This window comes from Engystomops pustulosus, chromosome 2 (assembly GCF_040894005.1).
Source record: "Engystomops pustulosus chromosome 2, aEngPut4.maternal, whole genome shotgun sequence".
Taxonomy (NCBI): domain Eukaryota; kingdom Metazoa; phylum Chordata; class Amphibia; order Anura; family Leptodactylidae; genus Engystomops; species Engystomops pustulosus.
Window position 1 is genome coordinate 148,878,362 of NC_092412.1, and position 27,947 is coordinate 148,906,308.

The 27,947-nt window shown below is 40.3% G+C and overlaps 1 protein-coding gene across 6 annotated transcripts; it reads left to right on the forward strand.

Annotated features, from left to right (window-relative positions):
* CLSPN (claspin) lies at positions 1-27,947 on the forward strand. 6 transcript variants are annotated; one of them, XM_072136838.1, is made up of 25 exons: positions 1-159; positions 1,389-1,497; positions 2,172-2,590; positions 3,479-3,634; positions 4,364-4,429; positions 4,684-4,756; positions 4,873-4,981; positions 6,359-6,858; positions 7,552-7,743; positions 7,829-8,037; positions 8,437-8,594; positions 9,444-9,502; positions 9,603-9,796; positions 9,937-10,100; positions 12,464-12,696; positions 14,628-14,718; positions 14,947-15,028; positions 22,694-22,794; positions 22,927-23,088; positions 23,193-23,314; positions 24,335-24,471; positions 24,626-24,722; positions 26,429-26,508; positions 26,604-26,765; positions 27,257-27,947. In XM_072136838.1, exons 1-25 carry the CDS (start codon positions 136-138, stop codon positions 27,365-27,367), a joined length of 3,810 nt encoding a protein of 1,269 aa, XP_071992939.1. In that variant the 5' UTR covers positions 1-135; the 3' UTR covers positions 27,368-27,947. The 6 variants fall into 6 exon arrangements, with proteins under 6 accessions (XP_071992939.1, XP_071992944.1, XP_071992941.1 ...); XM_072136843.1 differs by having other exon boundaries at positions 23-159; positions 1,389-1,521; XM_072136840.1 differs by lacking the exon at positions 1-159 and adding an exon at positions 174-296 and having other exon boundaries at positions 1,389-1,521.

Here is a 27,947-nt window from a genome sequence, read left to right on the forward strand (position 1 = left end):
CTCAGCCACTGGTCTACGTCATCGTGGTGCACTCAGAGCATTGGTGGATATCCAACTGGCCCCGCCCACTGTTGGGAGCGCGAATTCCGAGGCGGCTGCAGGCTGTATTGGCGGGAGCTGTCAGCGGAGAGCGCAATGGCTGCCAGCCCCGAGCTTCAGGTGAGAAAGCTGTGGTGGTTTTGTCCTGTGTGTTTCTACATAAAGGCAGCTCAGCGCTTCTGTGTATACAGGAAGCGTGTGCTCCTGTGGGCATAGTGTACACAGTACTGCTGCACAGCTGTGTGCTCTGCTGGAAGGTCTGGTTGTGAGTCTTTGTTTATAAAATCTATGACTTTAGGTTCAGTTTATCTTTATGTCTTTATGAATGGGGTTCATCAGTTCTATATGTATATAGTAACCTGTAGCTGCTGTCCTCTACCATATACTGCCATGCTTTGGGCCTGTCTGGTGTTCTGCTTTGTGCGGCCGTATTCACATCTGCATGGTTTCTGTTTACAAATGACCAACCATTAATATCTATATTGTATTGAGGATAGATAAGATTCCTATATAGAATTCAAGGGAAATGAAGGGCAGCTTGGTTTTTTTCTTTCTTCATATTTTAAACTTTTAAAACATCAAACTATTCCTTTTTTTTAATAATATTACTAGTATGCATAGCCTAAGGATTCTGATCTCTCAAACAATATACCGCAATACTATTATTACAATATACAGCTTCACTATAACCGTGATCGCTAGTACTAACAACATGACTGGGAGTAAAATCTCCATCTGCAGCTCTCATTACCAACAATGCATTGAACTGCTATTATCTCCGGTCACTAAAACTACAATCCCGTGATTATTTTTAAAGCAGAGTCCTGGGGACCAAATTGGTGCATCTCTAATGACACTCTGCTGCTTATCTAATTTGCATATGTGTGTGTTTTTATACCATATGCAAACAGGCAATTTATGGGTAAATAGACAATTTCCTTTTAAAGAAATACTAAAAAGAATATCTTATAATCTATCTGGGGGTGCTGTGTGTTTAGTGGTGACCATAATGGTGACAGGTTACCTTTTAAAGGGCACCTGTCAGAGCGATTTAGGACACTAAAACACCCAGAGGTCCTTTTATGGACTGGTGGTTTAGTGTTACAAATCGCCCTTCAGCTACGGTAGTACCTCTGCTATTAAAAATCTACCCCCTCCCCCCCGGCTCTAGAGCTGCCGTGCAGTCGGACAGTGGGTTTCGTATGAAGGTTTTATTATTATAGCTGGCAATTTGGGACGCTTAACACTGGTCCATAAGGATCTGTTGGGGGTTTAGTGTGCTAAATCAGCCTCACAGGTCCTCTAAGTTTTCATTTACTTTATTCTTAATTGGTTTATTATCTTTTTAGGCATATTTGACCTCAGAAGATAACAACATTGGGCTTAAAGTCTTGGAGAGTGATTCAGACAGCGGCCAGGGAAGCTGTAGAATGGCATCACCTACAGACAAGCAAGAAGGTATGAACTACGTGGATAATGGAGGTATTGTACAGTCTTTCATAGATGACCCTACTTCTCGGCTATCTACGCCTATCTACTATCTGAAATACCTTTTATTCTCCTTACAGCACTGCTTAATAATCTTACAACCTTGCATTGCACCAATGCCCTGTTCTTCTTGGAAATTTCAAATAAATTGGGTTTTGGGATAGTACTTCTCTACACTGCAAGACACTGTGGGATATGTGCGCTAGTGGTTAGCAGAATAGACAAAGCATATGAGAAAATGTGTTTCAGTAGGGCTACAGGTTCACTTTGAATAAATTCTTAAAATAAGTATTGTTCAGAGCTGCATATCTAGTTTTACAATGGCGACCGACACTCTACAATGCAGTGCAGGAAAACTTTTTTTTTTTCCCTTATTTACCTTACATGGACCTTATGTCTGATTTAGAGTTCATAGCTTATTCTAGGGCTATAATATTAACACTCAAAAGGATTTTCCAGATTATCTAGCCAAAGTGTTTTTGTCCTAAACTTCTCTAAAAATTACAATAAGATGGCATACAAAGGAAATACTTTCTACCCTTTTCCCCTGTAGTCATTTTTTTTCAAAACTTTCTAAAAGCACTAAGAATACTGTATGCATAATTTTAGAAGATTAAAAATCAACATGTTATGCTTCTCTTTAGATTCTGACGACGATGTATTAGTACTTAAGAGATGTAAAAATAAGCGTGTTTTTGAGGAAAGTGACAGTGAGCTCGAGACTGATGACACCACTCTGGTTACTGCCAACCCTAAGCAGAGTCTTGAAAGTGATAAAGAAAACAAAGAGAACAAAGTCACAGAGCGGTTAAAGCCTCGAAGAATCTGCTCAACTCTTTTAGACAGTGATAGTGATGGAGACCTTGGCACAGTTAATGAAGTAAAAAATTTGGAGGCTATCATTGATAAAGAAAGTCTACAGAAAAACACCTACTTCAAGTCTTCCAAAAAACAAGCCGGTGCTGAAGTGAAAGAAAAGAGTAAATCAAAGCGGAGAGCAGAGGAGAGAAGAAAAAAGTCATCAATTGAAAAAATAAGAAAAGATAAAAAGCAAAATTCAAGTGTAAGTTATACAAGACAGGGCTCAGACTTTGGTAGTAGTGTTTTACACAAACTTTTTATTTTATACATGTTTCTCAGATATTTGAATATTTTCACTGCCCTCAGAGCCTTCTAGGATTGCTCAGTGCATTGAATGTTTGGTTTTTTGGTACTTGACTGCAAGTCCCTGTAACCTACACTTCACACTCTAATATGGCCCTAGTTATCACTGTGCACTTACAGCGAACTTTTCACCAGCTTTTACACCATGTCTTTAAGTTTGGTTAGTGAATGATATTATTCGGCTGTAGTTTTGCATATTGCTTTTCTGTCCATCTCAAACCATTGATGGATCTGCCTCTGTACTCTTATCATTGTAATGCATATATGGTGAGGCTTCTCCTTTGCTGGAAAATATCATTATACTGTACAACTCATCTGTAAAGACTTTATTGCTACCTTCCATAGGCTTCTGCCTAACCATCTCTGAAATACATTTTATTTATTAAATTAAACATCTATATAAAGGTTTTTTCCAATGATTTGGGCAGATTTGTAAAATATAGACTGTATGCAAATGAGCCTGAGGGGCTCCTGGCTCCATAGGTGTTAATGAAGCATGGAGCCCCTAAGGCTCATTTGCATACGGTCTTAAAACCTGGTGGTAGATGTCCTTATTACAAAAGTTATTACAAAATTTAGGGCCAATTCCCATCAGCATTTTTGCTTCTGTTTTGCAGTTTGCTTAAAAAGAAATGGATGGATAACTGGTGTCCATTTGTATCCTTCTATTATTTGAGCAGATAGTTTGACACAAACTTCTGAGCAACAGTTAATAGAAGTTACTTGTGACTAGCGAAACAAAAACTGAAGTTTTTCTTGTGTAAATGAATTTGTTTTTTCCTATCAGCCACAAAGAGAAGAGGACCAGGTTCCATTAAATGATAGTGGCTGTCTTTTAGCTGATGGGGATCTTTTTGATAAGGATGAGGAGAGTGATAATCCTGAAGAGGAATCCCTAGAGGCTATACGTGCAAAAGTAAAAGACAGATTCAAGAGTCATGCTGTAAGTATAAATGAAGAGTCCAGTGATCTTAGGCTGCATAGTCTGTCAGTTTTCAAAAAGCGTGTACTCTTCTCAAAATCTCTCTGGAAGCCTCAATTCAATGATGAATTCCAACTGTAGAATTACATGCATAAAGGCTAAGAAAATGCACTTCACCAGAACATTTTGGTGGTTGGCATTCCTTTATGACTAAGTTTAAACAGGTTTTTATGTTCAAACTTGCATCTTCCATGGATTTCTATAGGTTTTAGGGAAAATTGTGTAACTGCAAATTTAATACACTGCAACACTATTTTCACATGGTCTGCAGTGACAACATTTTCAGCTCAGTTTGATAAGCCCAATTTGTTGTTTTCTGTTAACAAGCTCTCTCAATATGGAATGGCTGTCGGTTTTCTTGCTAATTTGTCTGTTTCCATCAGTTGTCATTCCCAAAGAAAAATTATTGCTCTTTAGAATTAGTTTTTGGCTGTTTTCTTTAAATGTATTTTTCTACTTTATCATCTTGGACTGGTTGCACATGGTCTGACTAATCCAGTTATTATGTATTAGTGATTTTGTAGCAGAAGTGTGTTTGATATAATTTACTCAAACACACTTCAAACTTTGTCTGAAAAATCCTATCCTACAGTTTTGTGGCGGAAATTGAATCCACAGTGTGTCAATTATTACTCTTGCTTTTTAGTTACTAGATATTAATTAAGTGTTTATATTTTTGTTATCCAATAGCCTATATCTGATGAAGTGGAGGATGAAGAAGGGCTTGAAGAACAAGCTACTGCATCCACAAGAAAGGTATGGTATTTCCACAATACATCTGTATTGGCTCACAATGTTATGTGATTGGTAGGCTTCGAGGCTCTTCTACCCCAGCTAATTCACGTTAGGGTTTTGTATGTAATACATTTATCAAAATCTGTCAAACTAATCGATTAAATGTATTTGTTTTTGCCTTTGTATACCACTATGGTGGTAATGTACAACTTTATTCTGCAGAGTCGTGTTTTTAAATTTTTTAAATTTTTATAAATTTCTGATTTATGTTTAAGGAGAGAAAAGCAGCACGAATGAGCAAGGAAGCCATAAAGCAGTTGCACAGTGAGACACAAAGGCTCTTGCGAGGCAAGTTTAAAAAGAAAAAATATTTTATATATATATATATATATTATGGACTTACCTTTCCACTGTATCTAGTCCAGTTGTCACAAATTAACTAATTGCACAACTGTTTTCCACAGAGTCTGCTGTGTCTCTGCCCTATCACTTACCTCAACCTAAAAGCATTCATGACTTTTTCAAGCGCCGATCAAGACCAGTAGCACAAGGAGATGCAATGCAACTTATAAAGTAAGAATTATTTCTTTTTTAAGTTCTTGTGCCTTTTTTCTTTATTCCTCCTTAGTGACTAGCTTATTTTGAACTGTAATGAATTTGATCATAGATTTTCCTTTTAAGCTTTCTTATTTTCGTTCCACAATTGTAACTTATTAGATGTTCTAATTTTATTGCTTGGCGCCATATCTGGCTCATTCGGCGTCGAATGGACTGGTTTTTTTAAAAAAATTTTTTAATTTTGTTTCAACAAGGTTTGTTTCAGAAACATAGGAAAATGCCTTGCAATAGGTCAAGGCACAAGGTGTACTCCACGCAGTGGGATTAGTAATGAAAACCGAATTTTCTTGATACATAGCCGCTGTATTGTTCCAAAAAAATAAAACTTAGGGGAAGCAGGGAGGGGATTTTTCACATTTTTAAAGGCATCATGATATGCACCAAATTTCTTATTTACTTTTTTTGTATTTGATCATACTGAGCTAAATAATTAATTGGAGGTGGCATCTGGACCACACAGTGAAAGGTGTAAAAGCCGAACTCATTTGAATTGACCTTGTACTCACCTTTCCAGTGCCCCCCGCAGGTCCTCTTCTTGCTCTGTTCTTTTGGGTCCTCTTCTTGCTCTGTTCTTTTGGGTCCTCTTCTTGCTCTGTTCTTTTGGGTCCTCTTCTTGCTCTGTTCTTTTGGGTCCTCTTCTTGCTCTGTTCTTTTGGGTCCTCTTCTTGCTCTGTTCTTTTGGGTCCTCTTCTTGCTCTGTTCTTTTGGGTCCTCTTCTTGCTCTGTTCTTTTGGGTCCTCTTCTTGCTCTGTTCTTTTGGGTCCTCTTCTTGCTCTGTTCTTTTGGGTCCTCTTCTTGCTCTGTTCTTTTGGGTCCTCTTCTTGCTCTGTTCTTTTGGGTCCTCTTCTTGCTCTGTTCTTTTGGGTCCTCTTCTTGCTCTGTTCTTTTGGGTCCTCTTCTTGCTCTGTTCTTTTGGGTCCTCTTCTTGCTCTGTTCTTTTGGGTCCTCTTGCGATGCTGGCGTTGCACATACAATGACGTAGGCAAGTGGCTGACGTCATAGTGTGTGTCGGCCATGCGCAGGGGCCCGAACACTAAGCCGAGGACCTGCGTTTGAAAGGTGAATACAGTATTATTATTATTATTATTATTATTATTATTATTATTATTATTTATTTTTTTTAAATGGGGGGGGGGGGCGGACACTGGCTATATATTGCAGGGGTGGAGCAGGGACTGCTGGCTATATATACTAGGGGGGAGCATGGGGCTGGCAGGCTATATATACTGTGGGGGCTGCTGTGACCAATGCATTTCCCACCCTAGGCTTATACGTGAGTCATCTTATACTCGAGAATATACGGTGTATATATTTTTTTTTTATATTTTCTAGGTCTTCTAAATACCAACCTTTAAATGCTGAAGACAAAATAAATGCCCAAGCACAAACCACAGAGCCTACAGGTTACAACTCCACAGCAGACTTTATGGTAAATTCAGAAGTACTGCCTCAGAAGCCACCAACAGCTGGTCTAGATGAAGCTTTCAATGATGTTTCTGTCGATGTGGACCGCCAGTCTTCTGGTAGCATTGAGATCAAACCAATAGGTGTTAGTAATTCAGAAAAGTCAACATTACTTTCTGATGAAGCGGATCAAACTATTGCTACTCTGCAACCTAAGGAGGACATTAAAGAAGATAACCATATCATTTCACAGAATATCTCTGATGCAACTGAGGATAATGTCTTAAATGTAGCTGTGGTACAGGAGAAGCCCAAACTATCAAAAGTAGAAAAACTACGTGCCCTGGGCATCAACCTGTCAATAAAACCTTGCCTCTGTCCTGATGATGGATCTTTTGTCAATTTGGATGAGCCAAAACCTAATAAAGGTACCTGATTTACATTTACAAACCTGCACGGAGGGTCCCGATTGTCTTGGCGGTGCACAATAGGCTCTGGGGTCGCTATGACCACAGCATCTATGGGGTTAAACTGGCGGGATTGCTGTTACTGCTGGATCCACACTACCGCGTACTGCTGGGATCCCGCAGTGATCGCATGTGCTCAGCTTCCGTAATTCTACGTCAAGATGCGAGAACTACCTGCATCCTATTACGTCAGGGTGCGGGAAGGGTTTAATATGTGATCTGTGTGCTTTAACTTCATATGTCCCTCATGAGGTCATATAAGACCCCCTGGGGGACATTTCCACTTTAACTTCTAGTTTTCACCTGTATCTGAGACATCTAAGAGGCCCAGTTACAGGGGGAAACAACGCCCTTTGGGGGGCAGACGTTTGCTTAGAGCTGGACTGGGTCAGATTAGACTCGGCATCATGTTACCAGCGCAGTGCCAGCTCTCCTATCTGCGTCATGCTACTGTCAGCCAGAGACCCAGTCCTGCGATTTAAAAAAAAATGTACATGTCTGGCAGGTACATTTTTAGGTTTGTTTATTATGTGTTCTTCCTTACTTGACACATTTTCAGAAATTTGTTTAATATTTAATGTTATCATGACTTGGTTATGATTTTTTTATTTTTTTTCCTTTTCTAATTCATGTAATATATTTTCGATTCCTCAGATCTTGAAGCACTGAAGGAGCGATTCCTGAAACATAGTTTGCACAAGGTAAAGGCAGTGACTGAGAGAAAAGTTAATCTCAACATTGTTCGTAAAGAGACAACTGCTGAAGGTAAAGAAGAATTAAGAGCAGATATTGTACCAGTCACTGTAGATGTTGAAAACCTTGAAGACAAAATACAAGGCAAGCCGGGTATGTAGAGATATATAATCTCTATTTATCTATTTTGTGTGTATATGTTTGTGTTATTAAAATTATTTGACTTGCTTTTGTTCAGGTGAGAAACTTCAGGTTTTAAAGGCAAAGCTTCAGGAGGCAATGAAGCTGAGACGTATTGAAGAGCGCCAAAAGCGGCAAGCATTGTACAATCTTGATAATGAAAATGGCTACGAAGATGAGGAGGAGGAAGAGGAGGAGGAAGAAGAAATGACAGATGAGTCTGAAGAGGAGGATGGGGAACAAGGGAATGAAGAGGGCTATACAGAGGTAAATGTAAAGCTGGTCATATAGTTCTATTTGATAAACTTTGCTCATTGAATTGATGTTTTGTCAATTACATGATGAGTTACTTGAGCTCAACTCATCAGATTTGTTGCTATAGCCAGAAGCCTCTCCACAGCTTCTATAGCTGTAACAGCAGGTTCTAGTTTATGGGCCTTTACAGAGGTGATAGGTTCCCCTTTTCAGTTCATCCCTCAGAAAATGAGGCATGAATTATGTTAACACAAAATTAAAGTAATTTTAAAAAATTGTGCTGCAGTAGTTGAGTATGAGGGACCCATTTAATGTCAGTCACTTCAAATTGACATTCTAAGAGTACTTTTGATTTTATTGTAGATTTTCTATTTTATATATTTCATTCAATGTTTGTTTGGACTCCTTTAGACTTTAGAAAATCTGCTTGGAGAAGATGTAAATGAAGATGAACCAGTAGATGATTCTTTGGAGGAAAGTGGAGTAACTGAAATGTCAATCTCTGTTCCAAGGCCTGTTGCAACAGAATCAACTTTAATGCTGTTTAAAGATAGTTCCACTAAAATTGGGTAAGGCTTTAGAGGAAACCTGTTGGCTGCATTTCTGGCACTTAAAGATCCTTTAGGTTTAGGGTGCAAATCGCCAATATACCTGCGCAAAAAAAAAAAATCACCTTTTATACGTGTCCCTCTGGAGGATATCCTTGGCTTTCTGTTCCTAGTGGGCCTCAGCGGATATTGTGTGTGTGTGCGGGGGTGGGGGGTTGCAAAAGAAGAAACTCTTTAAATGTAACTTTCACTAAAAAAAAAAAAAAAAAAAAAGTCCTTCCTTGAAAATATAAGCTTTTGCTCCCCGAAGGCAGGGAGAAGAAAACAACAATTGCGAGGCCAAACTTAAAGGTAATCTACCTCTACATAACAATCAAATTAAGCTAAACATACTCGCCTATTGTCCTCTTCATCCTGATCCAGGCACTGATGTTCTTTAATCCTGACACGCTGGGATTACCTGAAAAAAAGGCTTGTGGAAAGTGGGCTGGAGCGCTGGGAGGCCATGTCTGGTGCTCCGGGCTGCTAATTATTCACACTTCGTGCGTGACCGCACCTCCCTCTCATGCATGAATTCAAGGCTCCCGTGTGATGTCACCTTTTTCTCCAGCATGAGCTCCAGCCTGCGTTTTAGTCGTCTTTTTTTTTTTTTTTTTTGCAATCCTGGTGTGTCAAAATTAAATAACAGAGCCAGGATTGGGTTGAAGAGGACAATAGGGAAGTATATTTAGATTAATTTGACTGTTATGTAGTGGTAGCTTTCCTTTAATTAGTGCATTACAGAATACCATAATCTCCATGACTTTGACTACTGTGTTGCTACATTTAAATAACTATTTGTTCATTTATGACTGTTAATGTTTCATGCAGAGATTCTATATCTGACAAGATGGGACATGATGATGAATGTAAAGGCAATGACAAACTCGGTAACTACAATTATGTTATTTTTTTATTAGAGCAAAATCATTATTTCCACATTCAAATACTTTTTTTTTTTTTTTTCCCCCCACCAAAAATGTTTTGCAGAGGAAGATGATTTTCTCTTGCCCATGACAAAAGACAACAGCCACAATAGTAGCTTTGAGCTTATTGGGTCCATGATTCCTTCATACCAGCCTCTTAACAAAAGTGGGAGAAATTCACTCCTTCCCGGTGTAGGTGGATTCCGGTCACCTTCACCAGTTACCTTTAAAGCAAATTTCCTAAGCTCTGCATCAAAGGTTAGATTTACTACTTGTTTCTATTATTTCTTGTAGTTTTATTAAGATTTTAATATGATTAGATTGTGTTTTTTTTGTTTTGTTTATAGTTATAAAGTAACACTGACTTAAGATTTTAATTCTGAATGTAAATGTCTTAGAGTTCAGGAAAGATGTCAGAGCCGTCGCTTCCTGTGGAAGATTCACAGGATCTGTATAATGCTTCACCTGAGCCTAAAGCATCTTTTGCCTGTGCCGGAGTAGAATCTCGGTTCCACTTTTCATTGGAAGATGACACTCAAAGCCAATTACTGGATGCTGATGGGTAAGCTCTATCACCATTGTCCTTAGTTGCATTACATTTATCAAACATGAAAGTTTTCATTTAAAGTAAGTAGCTCCTAGCGCTATCCCATTATAGGCAGTGCTAAACTGCTAGCTTTTACCGAACACTGCACTGCCCTACCCTCAGAATGCCAGACCAAGCTTAGTAAGCAGCTCCAAGTTGTTTCGATTTCTTTTGTATTTGCTCTGCTGAAAATAGTAAACAATTAAATTGATGCCTCCTAAACATGTAGGGCTACATTCATGTCATGTATTTTGGATACATTAAGCACATATGGCAGAAAGCTTTTGGCATATACCCTGAGCATACCTATATATGTACCGGCGGGCAGAGGCATCTATCCAGCAGTAAACACTGGATGGAAAAAGGCAGCAAGTGACATCTTTCCATCCTGGGGCTATGGTTGGTGGATGCAACTGTATTGCCTCCACTGTGCATACACTGGGAGGGACCCACTGATTTAACTGTCCATATAAGGACAGTTGTGTCACTCGGTACACACTTGAAAGCACTCCACCCTCCCACTTTTAGAGGGGAGGAGCCAATCCTGATGTATCCCAGTGGAATACATCTTAACCCCTTAAGGACGCAGGGTTTTTCGGCTGATTTCTCGCTCTCCAACTTCAAAAATCCATAACTTTTTCATTTTTACGTGTACAGACCTGTGTGAGGGCTTATTTTGTGCGTAACAAATTTTACTTTCCTGTGATGTTATTTATTTTAACATGCCGTGTACTGCGAAGCTGAAAATTCCAAATGTGGAAAAATTGAAAAAAAACCGCACGTTCTTGTGGGCTCAGTTTTTACGACTTTCACTCTTCGCTCCAAATAACACGCCTACTTTATTCTTTGGTTCAGTGCGATCGCGGTGGTACCAAATTTATATAGGTTTTATTGTGTTTTAATACATTTTCAAAAATTAAACGAATGTGTACAAAAAAGAAAAAAAAATTTTGCCATCTTCTGACGCTAATAACTTTTTCATACTTTGGCGCACGGAGATGTGTGAGGGGTCATTTTTTGCTAAATGAGGCGACGTTTTCAGTGCTACCATTTTGAGGTCTGTGCGACATTTTGATCATTTTTTTATTTCATTTTTTTATGTTATGTAAAAAGGTGTAAAAGTCGCATTTCGGACATTTGGGCGCCATTTCCCGCCTCGGAGGTCACCGCCGGCCGTAACCGTTTTTATATTTTGATCGGGCATTTTGGGACGCGGCGATACCTAATATGTCTGTGATTTTTACTGTTTGTTATGTTTTATATTCCTTCTAGGGAAAGGGGGGTGATTTGAACTTTTAATATTTTATAAATTTTTTTTATTTTTTAAACTTTTTTTTTTCTTTCACTATTTTTTAGACCATCTAGGGTACATTAACCCTAGATGGTCAGATCGCTCCTACCATATACTGCAATACTTCTGTATTGCAATATATGGCATTTTTGCAGGTCATACATTACAATGAGCCACTGGCTCATTGTAACGAACCTGCATAAGCCATGTAGCCTCGTGTCAAAAGAAGACCCGAGGCTACCATGGTAACCGATGACGTTCGGGGGCGTGGCGATCGGAAAAAAGATGGCGGCGGCGACTTTGCCGGCGGCGTTTAGAGGGTTAATAGCCGCGATCGGTGCAAGCACCGACCGCGGTTATTAGCGGTGGGGGTTTTGTGCAAAATGCAAAAACCCCCACCTCTGTATGAAGAGGACTCAGCCCGTGAGCCCTCTTCATACATCCCTTATACCTCTGCGCCGTAGAGCTACGGCGCAGAGCGTTAAGGGGTTAAAGGAAACCTACCATTTAGAATGGCAGAGGTAAGCTGTAAGTACCAAGCACCAGCAAAGGGGGGGGCTGGTGCCGGTACTTACTTTCGTTAGTGATATACACCGCGGTATCGCGGTTTTAACACTTTTTAAACTTTAGAGCAGGAGAGGCTTCGGCGACCTTCGCCTGTTCTGGTCTTGAGTTTAAAAAGTGTTAAAACCGCAATACCGCGTTCATAACGCTAACGAAAGTAAGTACCGCCACCAGCTCATCCTGAGCTGGTGCTCGGTACTTACAGCTTACCCCTGCCATTCTAAATGGTAGGTTTCCTTTAACACTCTTTTGAAGGGTCGGGCGGATTCCCAACATATCCTTTCATTACGACGGAAGGCAAATATGATGCTGCCTTTGTAGGACCATCTCTGTTATGACTACATTTTGCTTGGCTCTATTCAAGGATTTTGAGCTTACAATTATCCTTGAGCTTGCAATTTTTTGTTTATAAAAAAATTCTTTGAATGTTTTATATACTGTCTTGGTTCAATTTATTGTCTGAAATTGTTATCTATCTTCAAAGGTTTTTAAATGTAGGGCACAACAGGAGTAAATACAGCTCTGCTAAGCAAAGGCTAGTATTGGATACAATGGATGAGAATGCTATGGATGCTAACATGGGAGAGCTGCTGGACCTGTGCTCTGGAAACTTCAGAGGTTCTGTCTCAGACTCCAGTCAGCATGATGAGGATGTTTCCAAGAAAGATGCCATGGATGAACTGCTGGGGCTATGCTCTGGAAATTTTGTGTCACAAGGTAAAAGCTGCTAATATATATTATTATTATTTATTAATTATTATTATTATTATTATTATTATTATTTAATAATATAATAATAATATGTGTATTCTGACTAACTGAAGTCTATTAAGGTGTTCATAGCAGATGCTACTGGTAAATACCAAGGTCTTGTATCATGATGTTGCTAAGAGAAATTATCACTAGTATTAATACCATGATCACTTTATTCTCTGGGTCAGTACAATTCCAGAGACCCCCAATTTTTTTTATTTTATTAGGTTGTTCAATTTTCCTTGATTTTTATTTTTTATGACGCCATGTGTCTAAATATCATGCTGCACTCATACCCATTTTTAATTTTATGATTTGTTTGCTTTTATAATGCTCTGCGCTATTTGTGTAGTTGAAGAGGACGTCACCAGATTTTGACTAGCTTGAGTAACCATACCTGCTAGGGTATGGTTACAAGTCTTCCCCATATCACCTAAAATTATCTGACAGTGCTTTTGTGACTCTTGTCTGGTGCCTGTGACTCTTCTCTCTCCCAGGCTAGTAGTGAACCATGCCCATTATTCTATATGAAGCCCTCTGAACAGATGGGAAATATTGTGTCAATTTATTTTTACATGGTGCCTTGTGTTAGTCATGACATGTGACCAGAGTGACATCATCGCAGGTCCTTTAACCTTTTAAGAATAGTAAACTGTACATTGTGTATTTGATTACATGAAATCACAGCAGCCTCTGTGGAGGATGTAAAGGAGTAGAAGTCCATGGAGGCTGCTGTGACTTCATGTTCTCAGATAAATGCATTGGGTACAGTTTGCTATTGTTAAGAGGCTAAAGGACCTGAGATGTCACTCTGATCACATGATATGAACTGTGACCACTAAGGAGGCATAATGCCTAATGAAGGATTAGATGGGAGGGGCCATGTAATGTAAGATAAAAGGTGATTTATGTGCATGTAAGCAACAATTTTTAGCTTAAAGGCTGTCCGAAATTTAATAGGGCTCTTTAGGAACCTGTCACTTGCTGTATATGTGTGAATGTGGTGATAGGTTCCCTTTAACAGGCAGTCTGGTAGACCTTGTGATGAGATAAAAGGGTGGGAGGGAAACGGTGCTCCCAAGTGCAAGATTATGCTATGGTATGTGGAAAATATTCAACTAAAGTGGTCACTCTCCTCGAGTGGTTGGGTTGGCAGACTGATGATAGGCATAGCCATCTCCATTGATATACCAATGTCTAGTCTGCTGAGGTACAGTCTCACAGATGAAAGTAATCCCGATGAGTGGGTCCCTATAAAGAAGGGACTTTATCTATTGGTTCTAATACTACTCTCTATATACCACTTTGAAAACACTAAGATGAAGTTCTGTGGTGCTAGATGTAATGTAAATAATTTTCTATTTTTGACCCATGTCCGCTTGCATGGCCAGGAAGCTGTAGTTCACACACTGTGTTTGTATAGAATTTATTATAAAGTCAAGTTTAGTACCACCTGTAGTACCCTCCCTTGGGAGAGAGGACCGTTTTAATTTACCTGTAAACTCAATGTGCAAATATTCCTATGAATTATCTTGATTTGTTGAACATGATGAAGAGTCCCGTGTGTGATGTGAAACGCACTGTCCTTGTCTTTTTATTGACCTTTATGCATTGTGTTAGGGACAGACTTGAAGTCCTTCATTAGGCAACCCAGCTGCCCTTCTGCAGAAGTGTTGACACAGGCGAGAAAAGTACTTATTTTACCATTTAACTCGCCTGGATACCGGGGACATTATAACCGTTGCCTTCTCGCCACTTGCTGTTGGCATAGTACTAGTATAAAGCAGGGTAGAATAGGATTTACCCCCTCTTCAGTACTTTAGTAGCTGCACAGATTTGATAATTTTTCTCCAAAAAATTATACATGTGAAACTGCCTGGTCTTTTCTTATTCAGCTGATTCATCAACACAAGAGTCGTCGGGCTTGTTGAAAGCTAACTCACAAATTAGAAAAGATGATACTGTGGCTTCCTTCCCAGCAAAGCGGTAAGTAGTGAAATAGCCTTTGTTTATTGCTACACCTACTAATAAAAGTGCTGTAGTTTCAGGCAGACGGTGGTGTTCTTTTATTTTACTGATATCATTTGACCCTTACTTGTCTAATAATGACCTATCCTTGGGAAGAGTAATATCAACGTCCTAAACAACCCTCCTAATGTGTTCAATGTAATGTTAATAACAAAATAATCAAATCATTTTCTCTACATATAACAGAGAGAATGATGATGAGGAGTATGGGGAAGAGGAGTTCGGTGACTTTCAGCTTCTTCCATGTGATGAAACGGACAGTGAAAAGGTTGGTAAAAACTTTGTTTCAAATGTGCAGTGTGTAATGTCTAACATTGTTTAAATGACTTTTCCCGTCTTGGCTATTTATGGCATATCCACAGGGTATTATCAACTTGTTGACATGTTCCTATAGTACACAACAGGTAGAAAGCATACCTTTTTTGTTTGGTTTTATTTTCAAAAAAAGTCTTCTGCTCTGTTTCTGAGAAAATTAGTTCTACCTGGCTGCCTGCCAAACATAATGGCAAGTCATGCAGTGGTAATGTGCAGTGAGCAGTGCAGGCTACATGTGAGCTTCACTTTCTCTATGCACAAGCACTGAGGTGTAGTCTGCAATGTTGTCATGCCTGCAGCTAGATTTAAACTGCGTTTGCTGGGCAGATCGCTTGAAGGGAGAGGAGGGAGCTGCTTTTGAGGATTCGGATGGATGAGGCCCTGTGCACCAACCTATGACTTGCCCTCGCGTTTGGTATGTGGCCAGGTAGACTTTTAAACTTTATTTTCTCAGAAACTCAGAATGTTCACATACCTCCCACCATACCTAATCATCACAATTCATAGCTCCAGACTATCCCTTAAAGTCTGCTGTCTTGATGTCCTCTTTTACTCGGCTTTATCCTTCAAGCATCACATTCAGACCCTTAATACAACCTGCAGCCTGCATCTCAAGAATATCTGTCGTATCTACAAGTCCATGCCCTTATCTTATCTTACCCTACTGAAATATTCTACTGTGGTCTCCCAGTTAACTCTCAAAATACCCTTCAAATCCATTCTTAACTCTGCTGCCTGGCTTAACCATCTCTCTCCTTGCTGCTCCTGTGCCTCTCCTCTCTGTTTTCTCCACTGCTCACCCATTGCACAGCGAATTCAGTTTAAATATTGACTAAGTCTTCCAAAGCTGCCCACAACCTGAACTTATCAGTCAATACTGTCCCACACGTAATCTCTTCTCTTGACAGGACCTTTTGCTTCACTCTATTACCATCTGCTCTTCTCAGAACCATCTGCAGGATTTATCCCCTGCATCCCAAAATATTTGCCAAACCTTCAGATGTGACCTGAAAACCCATCTGTTTAGTATCACCTTTAACAAGCAACAACAACACTACTATGTTCCCTCACTTCCCGTCTCCATCTTCCCTCCTATTGGGATTGTGACCCAGGAAGGGTCCTCCTCCCAATTGTTCCAGATCACTTTAGTTCTTGTATTTGTAAATGCATTTTTTTTTTTTAAATCAAATAGTTTTTATTGATTTTTGACAGTTTTTTACATGTATACAAACAATCCCCAATACGCACCCCCTCCCCTTTCCAAAGACAAACTCCCTCCCTTCTACCCCTCAAACCTACTGGTCAATAAAGCATTTTACAATAAGTACTTCAAAGTTTCAGTGTTGCATGGCTGTACAATGAATGAGTAAATATAGAACTGTACAGATTATACAGAGTTTAAAGTATTACATAAAGGCAGAAAAAGGATTATGTCTCAAATGTGCAGATGGGAGACCCGGAGAGTCCAGCCAGGGGCCCCATATGCGCTCGAATTTTGCATTAGCTCTTCTTTTACAGTAGACACTTTTTTTTTTCTAACCGAATGATATTATTCATTTTATTTACATACGCCTCTAACCCCGGTGCCTCGGGGCGAAGCCAGTACATAGCTTGTAAGTTTTCTGGCTTGATACAACATTCTGCTGATTCCTATAATTACCCCATCTTCCAAGTCGTTTTGATCTAATACTCCAAAAAGACAAATCATCGGTGTGGCCCTAATTCAGTGATGGCGAACCTATGACACGCGTAGCCATTTTCACTGACACGCAGCCACCCGGGAGTTTCAGCCTCGGCTGAGAGACTGTCAGCACTTTCCTCTCCCCTCCTCCCCCGGGCCGGCCCTCCCCCCTGTGTGAGCTGTTCCTCGTGTCTCCAGGTATCAGAACGGGGCACAGCAGAGGCCACATCCCAGCAGCTGCCACCTCTACACTGACCAGCTCCAGAGCAGGGACCAGGGAGGACAAATACTCCCATCATACAGTGAGAAATGTCAGTGTACCTCACTGTACCTCTGTCACCTCTACACTGACCATCTCCACAGCAGGGATGAGGGAGACAGACGCTCACATCATACAGTGAGTAATGTCAGTGTACTGTATGATGAAAGACAGTCATCAGGGCTTGTGTGTCAGTTTTGTGACGTACAAGCCCTGAAATAATCGCAACGCCTTGCAAATCGCCAGACATTGTGATTATTTTGCTCCTCTTGAAGGAGATGTGGACTGCGGCGCCTGCGCCTTCGCTATAACCTGTGAACTTTCATGACTGAAAGTTTGTAGGTTTCTAAGCATTTCCATACCTGTCTGATTGTAACAGATCTATTACAATGTGTGATTTGCACATTGTAATAAATAGATGATGTGGAAAATCCCCATATACTGCCATACTGTAGTATGGCAGTACATGGTAGGATCAATCAGACACTCTAGGTTTAAAGTACCCTAGACGTTAAATAATTATACATATTACATACATATAGTTATTTAAACTATAAATATAACAAAATTATGTTTTTTTTGTCAAGGTGACAAACCACCGGAGTTATGCTCGGTTTTTTGGCGAATTTTGACACGCCAAGCTTAAAAGGTTGCCCATCACTGCCCTAATTGTTACCCCAAACACTTTCAAAATCAGGTTTATAACGTTTTTCCAGAACATACTTAGTTTCCTGCACTCCCACATCATGTGTAACATATGTGCTCCTTGCACACCACATTTTGGGCCACTGACCCCCCCCCCCCTCCCCCCACACACACTCCCTAAAGCCAACCCGGTATAACCAATGGGGGGGTGCGGTATACTCTATGTATTAAATATAGTTGTGACAGCCGGTGAGCCTCAGAGTGAAAGTGAGGGCACAGCAGATAACACATCAGCCCATTGCTTGTCCGTAAATGGCCCTAAGTCTTCTTCCCACTTAGCGCGGGCAGTCAGGGGGTATTTCTCATGTTGGGAGTCTAGAAGCGTATTATATGTCCTGGATATATATCCTTTGGTGCCATCTGCAATTGTGAGGGCCTCTATTAAATCATGGGTGGCAAGTATTAGAGCTTCCGCTCTATTCTGTACTTCTAAGGCATGCCTTAGTTGTAAGTACTGATAAAAACAATCATGTGTGAGTTGAAATTCCTCTTGTAGTTGTTCAAAGCTTTTTAGAATTCCCCCTTCATATAGCTGAAGTAAACCATGTATACCCTTGTCTTCCCATCTCCTAAATCCCTCTAGACCCATCACGGGATTATTCCATAGTGGGGTAAATCTTGTATGGCCCTCTATTCTTAGCAAATCTTTAATTTTCCGCCAAAGTTTCTGGAGTAAAATAATAGTAGGAGCAAGGTCATGTGGCCTACCCTGTGCTCCTAGTTCCAGTATATAAAGTGGGGGTCTACCTCCTCCGTGTATCTGCAGCAGAATTTCAGACGATAGACGACTATTAGGATGGCCCCAGCCTTTCAAGTGCTGGAGTTGAGCTGCTAGGAAATACAGCCATGGATTTGGAGCCGCCAGTCCTCCCTGATCCTTCGCCCTTTGTAGTATCTCTAATTTAATTCTAGCTGATTTCTTACCCCAGATTAGGGTTCTAAACATCCTTTGGATTCTATTAAACATACTCAGTGGGATCCACACCGGGGAATTATGGAGAATATACAAGAATTGGGGCATAAGTATCATCTTACATAAGTTTGTTCTACCAATTACTGTCAGGGGAAGACGGCACCAAGTGTCCACCTTAGCTGTGGCTCTCTCCATTAATGGGCCTAGGTTATTGGATAAGTAATCAAGCACTCTGGGCGAAATCCAGATGCCCAAGTACTTGAACTTTTCAACCAATTGAATCTGATGCAGGTCCAGGTCAGTCGATAAGGGGTCTAGTGGCATCAGTACAGACTTATGCCAATTGATGGTAAGGCCTGAATATTGTTCCGAACTCTGTTAGTAAGTTCATGAATAGGTCAAGCGATCTATGAATGTCTCCTATAAACAGCAGCATATCGTCTGCGTATAACGCAATACGTTCCTCCCTCAATGCATAGCGGAAACCACGTATATCATGGGAGGATCTCACTAAGCAGGCTAAGGGTTCTATAGCCAGGGCAAAAAGAAAAGGGGACAGTGGGAACCCCTGTCTAGTGCCCCTGTGAAGGGCAAATGTTGCAGACAGAAGACCATTTGTTGTAATTTGGGCTCTTGGCGATTTATATAGCATTTTGTATGCATTTCAAGTATCTAGGTCCAAAACCCATTCTCCTCATGACCGCCCATAAAAATGGCCATTCAACACTGTCAAATGCCTTGGCGCCATCTAAGGACAGTATTGCTCTAGTGCCCTCTCCCTCTTGCTGCATCTGCAGATTAATGAATAGCCGCCTAAGGTTAATGGCGGTAGATTTGCCAGGCATGAAGCCTGTTTGGTCGCTATGGACCAAACCCAATATTACCCCAATTAATCTATTGGCTAAGACCTTTGCGATCAGCTTGACATCTGTACACAATGGTGAAATTGGTCTATATGACTCAGGCAGTGTTGGGTCTTTGCCCGGTTTTGGTATTACAACAATAATTGCGTCACCCATAGAAGCTGGGAATTCCCCTACTTCCTCCGCTATCTTAATGACCCATAAGCGTTCCGGCAATAGGAGAGAGCCATAGGTCTTGAATACCTCCCCTGGCAGACCATCCGCCCCCAGAGCTTTCTCATTCGGAAACATTTTAATCGCCTCTTCCAATTCCTCCAGTCTCATTGGGGCATCTAGCGCCTTCTGTTGGTCTCTTGTTAGTTTGGGTAAGGAGATTTTATCCAAGAAGCCTTCCATATCTACAATCGATTCATTTAATCTAGATGCATAGGTGTCCTCGTAAAAAGCCCTAAAGGTTTCAAGAATATCTTTTTCCGTGGATATCATTTCCCCCGATTCATTGACTAGAGATGTTACTCGAGAGGAATCTCTCTTAGCCCTTATGACTGACGCCAGCAATTTACCTGTGCTTTCCCCACTTTCAAAGTATTTCCCTTGGACAAAGAATTTCCTTGCCTCTGCAGTTGCTATTGTGTGTGCCTCAGTAGATCCTGAGCTTCCACCCAACTGGTCCTATCCGCCTCTGTGCCGCTGTCTACATAGCTTCTTTCTGTATCTTGTACCCTCAGCTGTAAGACTTGAAGATATTCCCTTATAACCAACACGGGGGAGTGATCGGACACACTCCGGGGTGCATAATCGACTTCCCTTACCAGCAGCAATGTTTTCTCATTCCCCAGTGCAAGGTCAATACGTGAGAGGGAGTTATGTGAACTGGAGTAGCACGAGAATCTCCGTGTGGTTGGGAACCTGTGTCTCCAGATATCCGTGAGCCCTACTTCATATAGGACCCTGGCCATAGCAGTATCTGAGCTATTAGGCTGGATACTTCCTCTGTGGTGTCTATCGTAAAAAGGGTTGAGATAATTATTAAAAAATTCCCTATAATAAGAATAGGAAGCTCTGGAAAGTCTGCAGCTAAAATAAGAATCTTATTGAGTACACCAGAAGTGTAAGGTGGTGGAATGTACACTGCTATGAGGAGAAATTCTTTAGCAAATATCATACAGTGAAGAGCTACATATTGACCATCTGGGTCTATAGTACAGTTAATACATTGGAATGGAATTGCTTTGTGCACCAACACACTCACACCTCTAGAGTACGAGGAGTAGGTGGAATGGAAAGCAGCCCCTATTCATGACTTTCCCATGGTTGCCACTGTGGACCCCGTAAAGTGAGTTTCAGATAAACAAATTAATGCTGGTTGATACTGTTTGATAGCCGTTAATACGGCATATCTTTTAGTGGAATCTCTAAGACCCCTTACATTCCAGGCAACAATTCTAACTTTACCCACCATTACCCTGAGAAGCTAATATAATAGACATTGTACACCCTCTGTTTAAATGCCATTGCCCAGTTACAACATATACAAAAAACAAAAGGAACCAACATGTAACTACGCACCGTCGGCGCAACCAAGGGGAAAAATAACAGCTACAACCTAGGATCTGCATATTAGTAATAGACTAACAATAAGATGTAGGTCGGAGTTTACTGATGCTATATGAGCATCTACCACTGCAAAATAAACAGAATAAAGTGCATCCTGTCTCTTCTGGTACATTTATACTGTATATATACTTGCTTCCAATGCTGTAGATCAGTCCCGTTGAGGACTACGCCTCCTGAGATAATTTTCGTGAGCGTCCAGCCACGAGGTAGCTTCCTCAGGCGAGTTGAAAAAATGAGTGGCCTGCAATGCAACAACCCTTAGCTTCGTTGGGTAGAACATAGAGTAAGGCAAATTTAGTTGTCATAAACGCCTTTTAACTCCCTGAAACGTGGCCCTCTTTTTCTGCACTTCTGCCGAAAAGTCCGGAAAAAATGATATCCGATTACCATCAATTTGTAGGTTTTGCTCATCTCTTGCTTTGCGTAAAATAATGTCCCTGTCCTTGTAGTGCAGAATGCGGATAAGAACTGGTCGTGGTGGGTTACCAGGCGGTAACGGTCTTGACGGGATTCTATGTGCACGCTCCACAGCAAACAGAGGCGTCAATGCTTTGATAACAGCCATTGCTCAAAGAATTCGCTGGGGTTACGACCTTCTGTTCTTTCCGGCACCCCAATGACACGAATGTTGTTCCTCCTGAGTCTGTTCTCCATGTCATCTTGTTTAGCGAGTAGGGTCGCCATGTTGTTATGCATGCGAGAAACCTCTCTTAAGTGGTGGGAGTTGGTCTTTTGTCTCACCCACTCTACCCTCCAGTGCTCCCATTCTTTCAGACACCCTCTGCATATCATGCCTCATGATATTGATCTCCATCTATAGGTAAGGTGGATGATTTGTCCTTTGAAGCGCCCCTACCGCGCTGAGATCTCGGGATATCAGGCGCCCTGGATCTAGTCGCGGGCGCCATCTTGGATTGGGGAGTCTGCAGACTCGGCCATTCTGAGCCACCCGGTTCATCCCCTGGATCAGATGCCATCTCTCGCTCCTCTCCACTACGCACCTGACAGCCATGTGCGAACTTCTGGAGGCGAGTAGCCACTTCCTCCGGGTCTATGGCACAGCTGCGGCCTGCTTGCTGAGCTCCCACCGGCATATCCTCAGTCGGCTCCTTGGCCTTCTTTTTGCTGTTACCGCCAGCCATATGATCCCCGGTCTTCTCCGGTATGTCTTATTATCACTCCGGTGCACAGTAGCCAGTTCACGGGCAGGATGCAGGATAACAGTACGGGTGTGCAGCGGGATCTCTCCTACATGCGACCGCTCACTTCCTCGGCCAAGCCACGCCACTCGTAAATGCATTTTTTAATGTAATGGTCTTGTACAGCACCATGGAGTAAATGATTCTCTATGATAACGGTGTGTATTTTTTTTCTACCTATTGTAAACTATAGGAACCTGTCATTGGGTTTCAACTTAAAACCTGATAAGTCATTTTAAAAGTCCCTTTAAGTGTTTAAAATACTTTCTTGTAAAGTAGAATTATATCTGCACTTCAACAGAAGCCAGTAGGTTTGGACAGCCAAAGAGTTGAAATGTTTCGGCTTGTAATGTTTTCTTGTGTGGTTTGCTTTTAATCTAGGAAGGAGAGGAGGAGGATGACGACGACGACGACGACATAAAGGAAGATGAGGATGATGAGGAAGAAGAGATTTTAAGAAAACAAGGGAGAAAAAGAAAGCTGTAAGTAACTGTAGTAACAACAAAAACGTGGTACTTTGAAATGGTAGAAGGGGGAAAAAATGCTAGTTTATATTTTTTAATAAGCTTAAGGCTTAGTTCTGTAAGTAACTTGCATTCAATTATATACTGCAGCAAGCTCCAAGACTTCATGGAAGATGAGGCAGAACTTTCTGGAAGTGATATTGGCAGTGGTGATGAAGATGAAGGTGAGGATGATGAATATGAAGAAGAGGCAATTGATGAAGAACTTCCTTCAGATGAAGAGCTTCAGGACCAAGTCAATAAAATCCACATGTACGTGAAGACAAAAAAAGACCACCTGCCAATCTTATTCTGGCTTTATTTTATTATTTTACATTCGAGTAGACATGTGTTATGACACAGTTTTTCACTTTTAGGAAAGTTACTATGGATGAAGATAAGCGCCGCTTGCGACTATACCAGGAGCGATACTTGGCTGATGGGGACCTTCACAGTGATGGTCCAGGAAGGATGAGAAAATTCAGGTGGAAAAACATTGGTATGTTAAACAATATAATATGGTATTGTTTACAATGCTTGGGGTTTGTCATTTGACCTCAAAATATAAAATTGCATCTGCAGACTTTGGCAAAATTGGTTTTGCATTTTATCTATAACTTGGAGAACTGTGACTTTTGGCAAGGTTTAGGGGTATATAGGTAGAATATGGGGAGGCAGGTAAGACATGATCTTTGGTTGAAGACTTTTTTTTTTTTTTTTTTTTTTTGTTTAATGATTGTTTGTTTATATAATGTTAGTTTTTTTAAAATAGTTTTGTCTGAATCTTTTGCATATAAATAGCTACATTTCAGCGAACTCTTTTTGGTCTAAAGCTCTACATAAGAAGAGGTTTGTTAAAGGGAACCTGTCACCAGATTTTCACTAATAAACATGATGACAAGTCCCCATTGCACTATTCTAATTATTGCCCACACTGTTTTTGGCTTAAAAAAAAAAAAAGCATACTTCCTATCTGCAGAAAATGGACTAAGGAGCAGTGAGTCACTGCATAACTCCAGCGTCTCCTTCTCTTCATGTCAAAGGGAGAGGGGTTATGAGAGACATGCCTGCAGCCATGAGCTGAGAGAGACTCTGCCTTGCATGAATAACACTTGGCCCTGTGACTCTGCTTCTTAGGCTTACAAGGTTCATACTAGAGTGTACAGATAAAGTAGCGGCATTCACCAGTAGACATACAATAAAGAAAATGTTTTGCAAGTGACACAAGCAGGTAGGATGCAAGCTGCAGCAACGTGGCCATTTTGTGCTCACAGGTGCTTTCTCAAGCTTACAAAGTTCATTTGCCGAAGATGGGAATTATGCATTTTTCTAGCTGAAAACAGTCGGTGCAATAGCTAACACAGTGCTATGGGAACCTGTCATTAGGTTTATTATATACAATCTGGTGCCAGGTTCCCTTTAAGCTGTTATATCTATCTGCATGTTTTCCCTTATATATAACACAAGCTGCTTTATATGATAACATGCAATTTAAAATGTATTTCTTTTGTCATTTTAGATGATGCTTCTCAGATGGACATGTTTAATAGATATTCTGAAATGGATGACCAGGAAGCAGAAAATGAGGAAATGGATGAGGCAGAAGCCAAAAGGCGAAAAGAGCGCTTTGAACGAGAGCAGTGGTTACGTGAACAGGTAGAATACTATAAAGTGTGTGACTGTCTTGATAACTTTTGGCAAATCTGTGATAGTTACTACTTTTGGTTTTATTTTTTGGACTCCAGAGAGTCATATTGACTGTAATAAAATTCAGGAAATATATATTATCGTTGTTCTTATTATTCTTTAGCTTGAAAATGGTAACAAGGAAGAGGAGGAGATTGGGGAAAACAGTCAATTTATGAAATTGGCAAAAAAAGTTACAGAAAAAGTATTGCAGAGGAGAGGTGAGTAGTTGTCTCGGGGTTCATTTGAATCACTTTTTAATTTTTTATATTGTTTGCTCAGTAAGATTCTCTTTACATTTTCAGGCAAATACAGGTATTCAAATTGTGTTTTCAATTTGTGACTAATGCAAACTGGTCAGGAAAAAAAATCAACCTTTCTACAGGTTAAAGCCATACTGATATGAACATACAGTATATTTATGTAACCTTTTGTATAAAATAATCCTGGTCATAAAAACCCTGAAGCCTGGTAGAAATTTAAACAAAGCTTAATATATGTATAGTTTTGTATGAGCCTGTTCCCCACTTATTAACCCTTTCACGACCCGTGACGTAATAGCACGTCACGGGTCGGCCGCGGGTGCATGGAGAGGGCTCACGCGCTGAGCCCTCTCCATAGCCGGTAAGTCTTTGCTGCATATTGCAGCAAAGGCTTACCGGTAACACCCGGGTGTTTTCACCTCGATCGCCGGCGGCAATGCTGCCGGCGGCTTCAAAAGGATGGCGGCGCGTGGGCGCCGCCATCTTTTCGAGGATCGCCGCTCCCCGTGACGTCATCGGGGAGCGGCGATCCGTCGCCATGGTAACCTCGGGTCTCGCGAAGACCCGAGGCTACTTCAGGTTAACCCATGCATTACAATGTGCTATCAGCACATTGTAATGTATGAGTAGTAAAATCCCCATATACTGCCATACTGTAGTATGGCAGTATATGATAGGATCATGCAGACCCCCTAGGGTTAAAGTACCCTAGGGAGTCTGAAAAGTACTAAAAATAAAAATAAAAAAAAGTTAAAAAAAAAAAAAATTATAATAAAAAACCCTAAAAACTCAAATCACCCCCCTTTCCCTAGAACTGATATAAATATAAATAAACAGTAAAAATCATAAACACATTAGGTATCGCCGCGTCCGAAAATGCCCGATCTATCAAAATATGATAACGGTTTTTCACTGCGTTTAATTCCGTAACGGAAAATCGCGCCCAAAGTCGAAAATGGCACTTTTTTTGTCATTTAAAAAAATTAAAAAATTCTATAAAAAGTGATCACAAGGTCGAACAGTCCTAAAATTGATAACATTGTAAATGTCATCAAAATCCGCAAAAAACCACACCACCCACAGCTCTGTACACCAAAGTATAAAAAAGTTATTAGCGCCAGAAGATGGCAAAATCCCCAAAAAAATTTTTGTACAGGAGGTTTTAATTTTTTTAAATGTATGAAAACATTATAAAACCTATACAAATTTGGTATCCCCGTAATCGTACCGACCCAAAGAAGAAAGTAGACCTGTCATTTGGGGCGCACAGTGAAATCCGTAAGATCCAAGCCCACAAGAAGGCGGCACAAATGCGTTTTTTTTTACCAATTTCACTGCATTTGGAATCTTTTTCCCGCTTCCTAGTACACGGCATGGGATATTCAATACCATCTCTATGAAGTGCAATTTGTTACGCAGAAAATAAGCCGTCACACAGCTCTGTACATGGAAAAATAAAAAAGTTATGGATTTTTGATCATGGGGAGTAAAAAATGAAAATGAAAAAACAAAAAAGGGCCAGGTCCTGAAAGGGTTAAAGCCAGTAGTTTCATTTCAAGTGCTAAATTAGCAGCCATACAAAGATGCATACAAAGAAGCCTTGCAAAGATGCACAATGTGACCATACAGTCCCAATTTATTTTTACTCAACTTTTTATTCACAGCAACCATAGAAACTACCGACGCAAAAAAGCAAGGCTCTAAAGATGCAACTGAAATACACAGGCCATTTAGTCTGCCAAAGGTGGGTTTTGATAAATATATTTTTATACAGTTGGTTATAAGAATCATTTCATCATATTTCAACATGTACTTAAATCGAAATCTTCTCTACATCAGATGAAAACAGGCTCTCTATTAAACAAACCAAAAGAAGTACTTCAGAAACTAGCAGCAATGTCAGATCTAAATCCCAATGCACCAAGAAACACAAGAAATTTTGTCTTTCACACACTGTCTCCGCAAAAGAAAGAAGAATCTGCAGATAAACCAAAACCAAAGGTAATTTGCTTAAAAATGTAGTACTCAAAAGCTTGGCTCCTTAGGGGTTTATCGGAGAATATTGATAAATTAAGGACTTGCTGGGACAGGCTTTTTTAAAAAAAAAAAAAAATAAACGTCTCTTCTTATGTCCAGGTCTGTCTGATCCGTGCCCCTGTTTGTTTACAGGGGCACAGATTCTGCACTTGGGGAGCTTGCGGGCGACGCGGCCACTTCCATCCATCACCATATCCCAGCGTCTGTAATGCTGAGAGAGGGGAATGGATGGGAGTTCCGGTTGGAAGCTCCCCAAGGGGCACGGGTCAATGGACCACCGTTTATATTTAAAAAGCCTGCCGCAGCCAGTCCCTAGCCAGTGTCAGATAACCCCTTTTAATGTTAATGATTTCTATAAATCATTACATTATAGTCAGTGTTTGTAAGCCCTGATCATAAAAAGCCCCCTTTTGTCCCTCAACTAAATTTTTATATTTGTATATCAATCTCTACAGGTAAGAAAAATCATATCTGCTGCAACCCCTTCACCCAAACGTTTCAAGTCTGATCGTTCAAATGCTGTCCACAGTAAAAATCGCAGCATCTTTCCTTTCCTGGAGAACTAAATGGCTGTACTTGGTTCATATTCAGTAAAAATACTCAATGTTAACTGAGCGTATTACTCCAATGTCTGTACTCTCTGGAAGGTTACATTATTTATTGTGGAGACATTTTTGTTATTTAAAAAAAAAAATTAATGTCTCCATCTTTATTGTGCTGACGAACATGAATTTTGTGTTTATAACTTGAATTAATGCATGTTCTTGTGTGTATGGTGTATGTTTTATAGGTGTATGATCTACTATGTAAGAAAACAGATTTTTAGAGAAAAATTAGCCACTGTTTTTACATAACTATAGTTTTAGTTGGTATATTAAATACATTGTTAAATATCTTGAAATAGTATTATAAGTGGATTCTCGTATCCGCTACACATAGTATATTTTCCGTGGGGATTCAGATGCATTGGCAGAGCGGAAGACACAAACGCTACATTGTTGTGTGTCTTTTATAAATTCATCTGTTTCATACTCTGTTGTGTTTTGTAAGTATATTTGTTTTTAAGTTGTATTTTTGTAAATTGTTATAAATGTAAATTATCTTTGCAATTAAGATTTTATAAATAAAATTGTTCTTTTAATTTTC

Excerpts from the sequence above, each read along its gene's own strand:
- CLSPN (XM_072136843.1), top strand. The coding sequence starts at position 136 with ATGGCTGCCAGCCCCGAGCTTCAG. Across the intron at positions 4,430-4,683 it reads CTACTGCATCCACAAGAAAG|GAGAGAAAAGCAGCACGAAT; the intron begins GTATGGTATTTC and ends TTTATGTTTAAG. Across the intron at positions 8,595-9,443 it reads GATAGTTCCACTAAAATTGG|AGATTCTATATCTGACAAGA; the intron begins GTAAGGCTTTAG and ends TGTTTCATGCAG.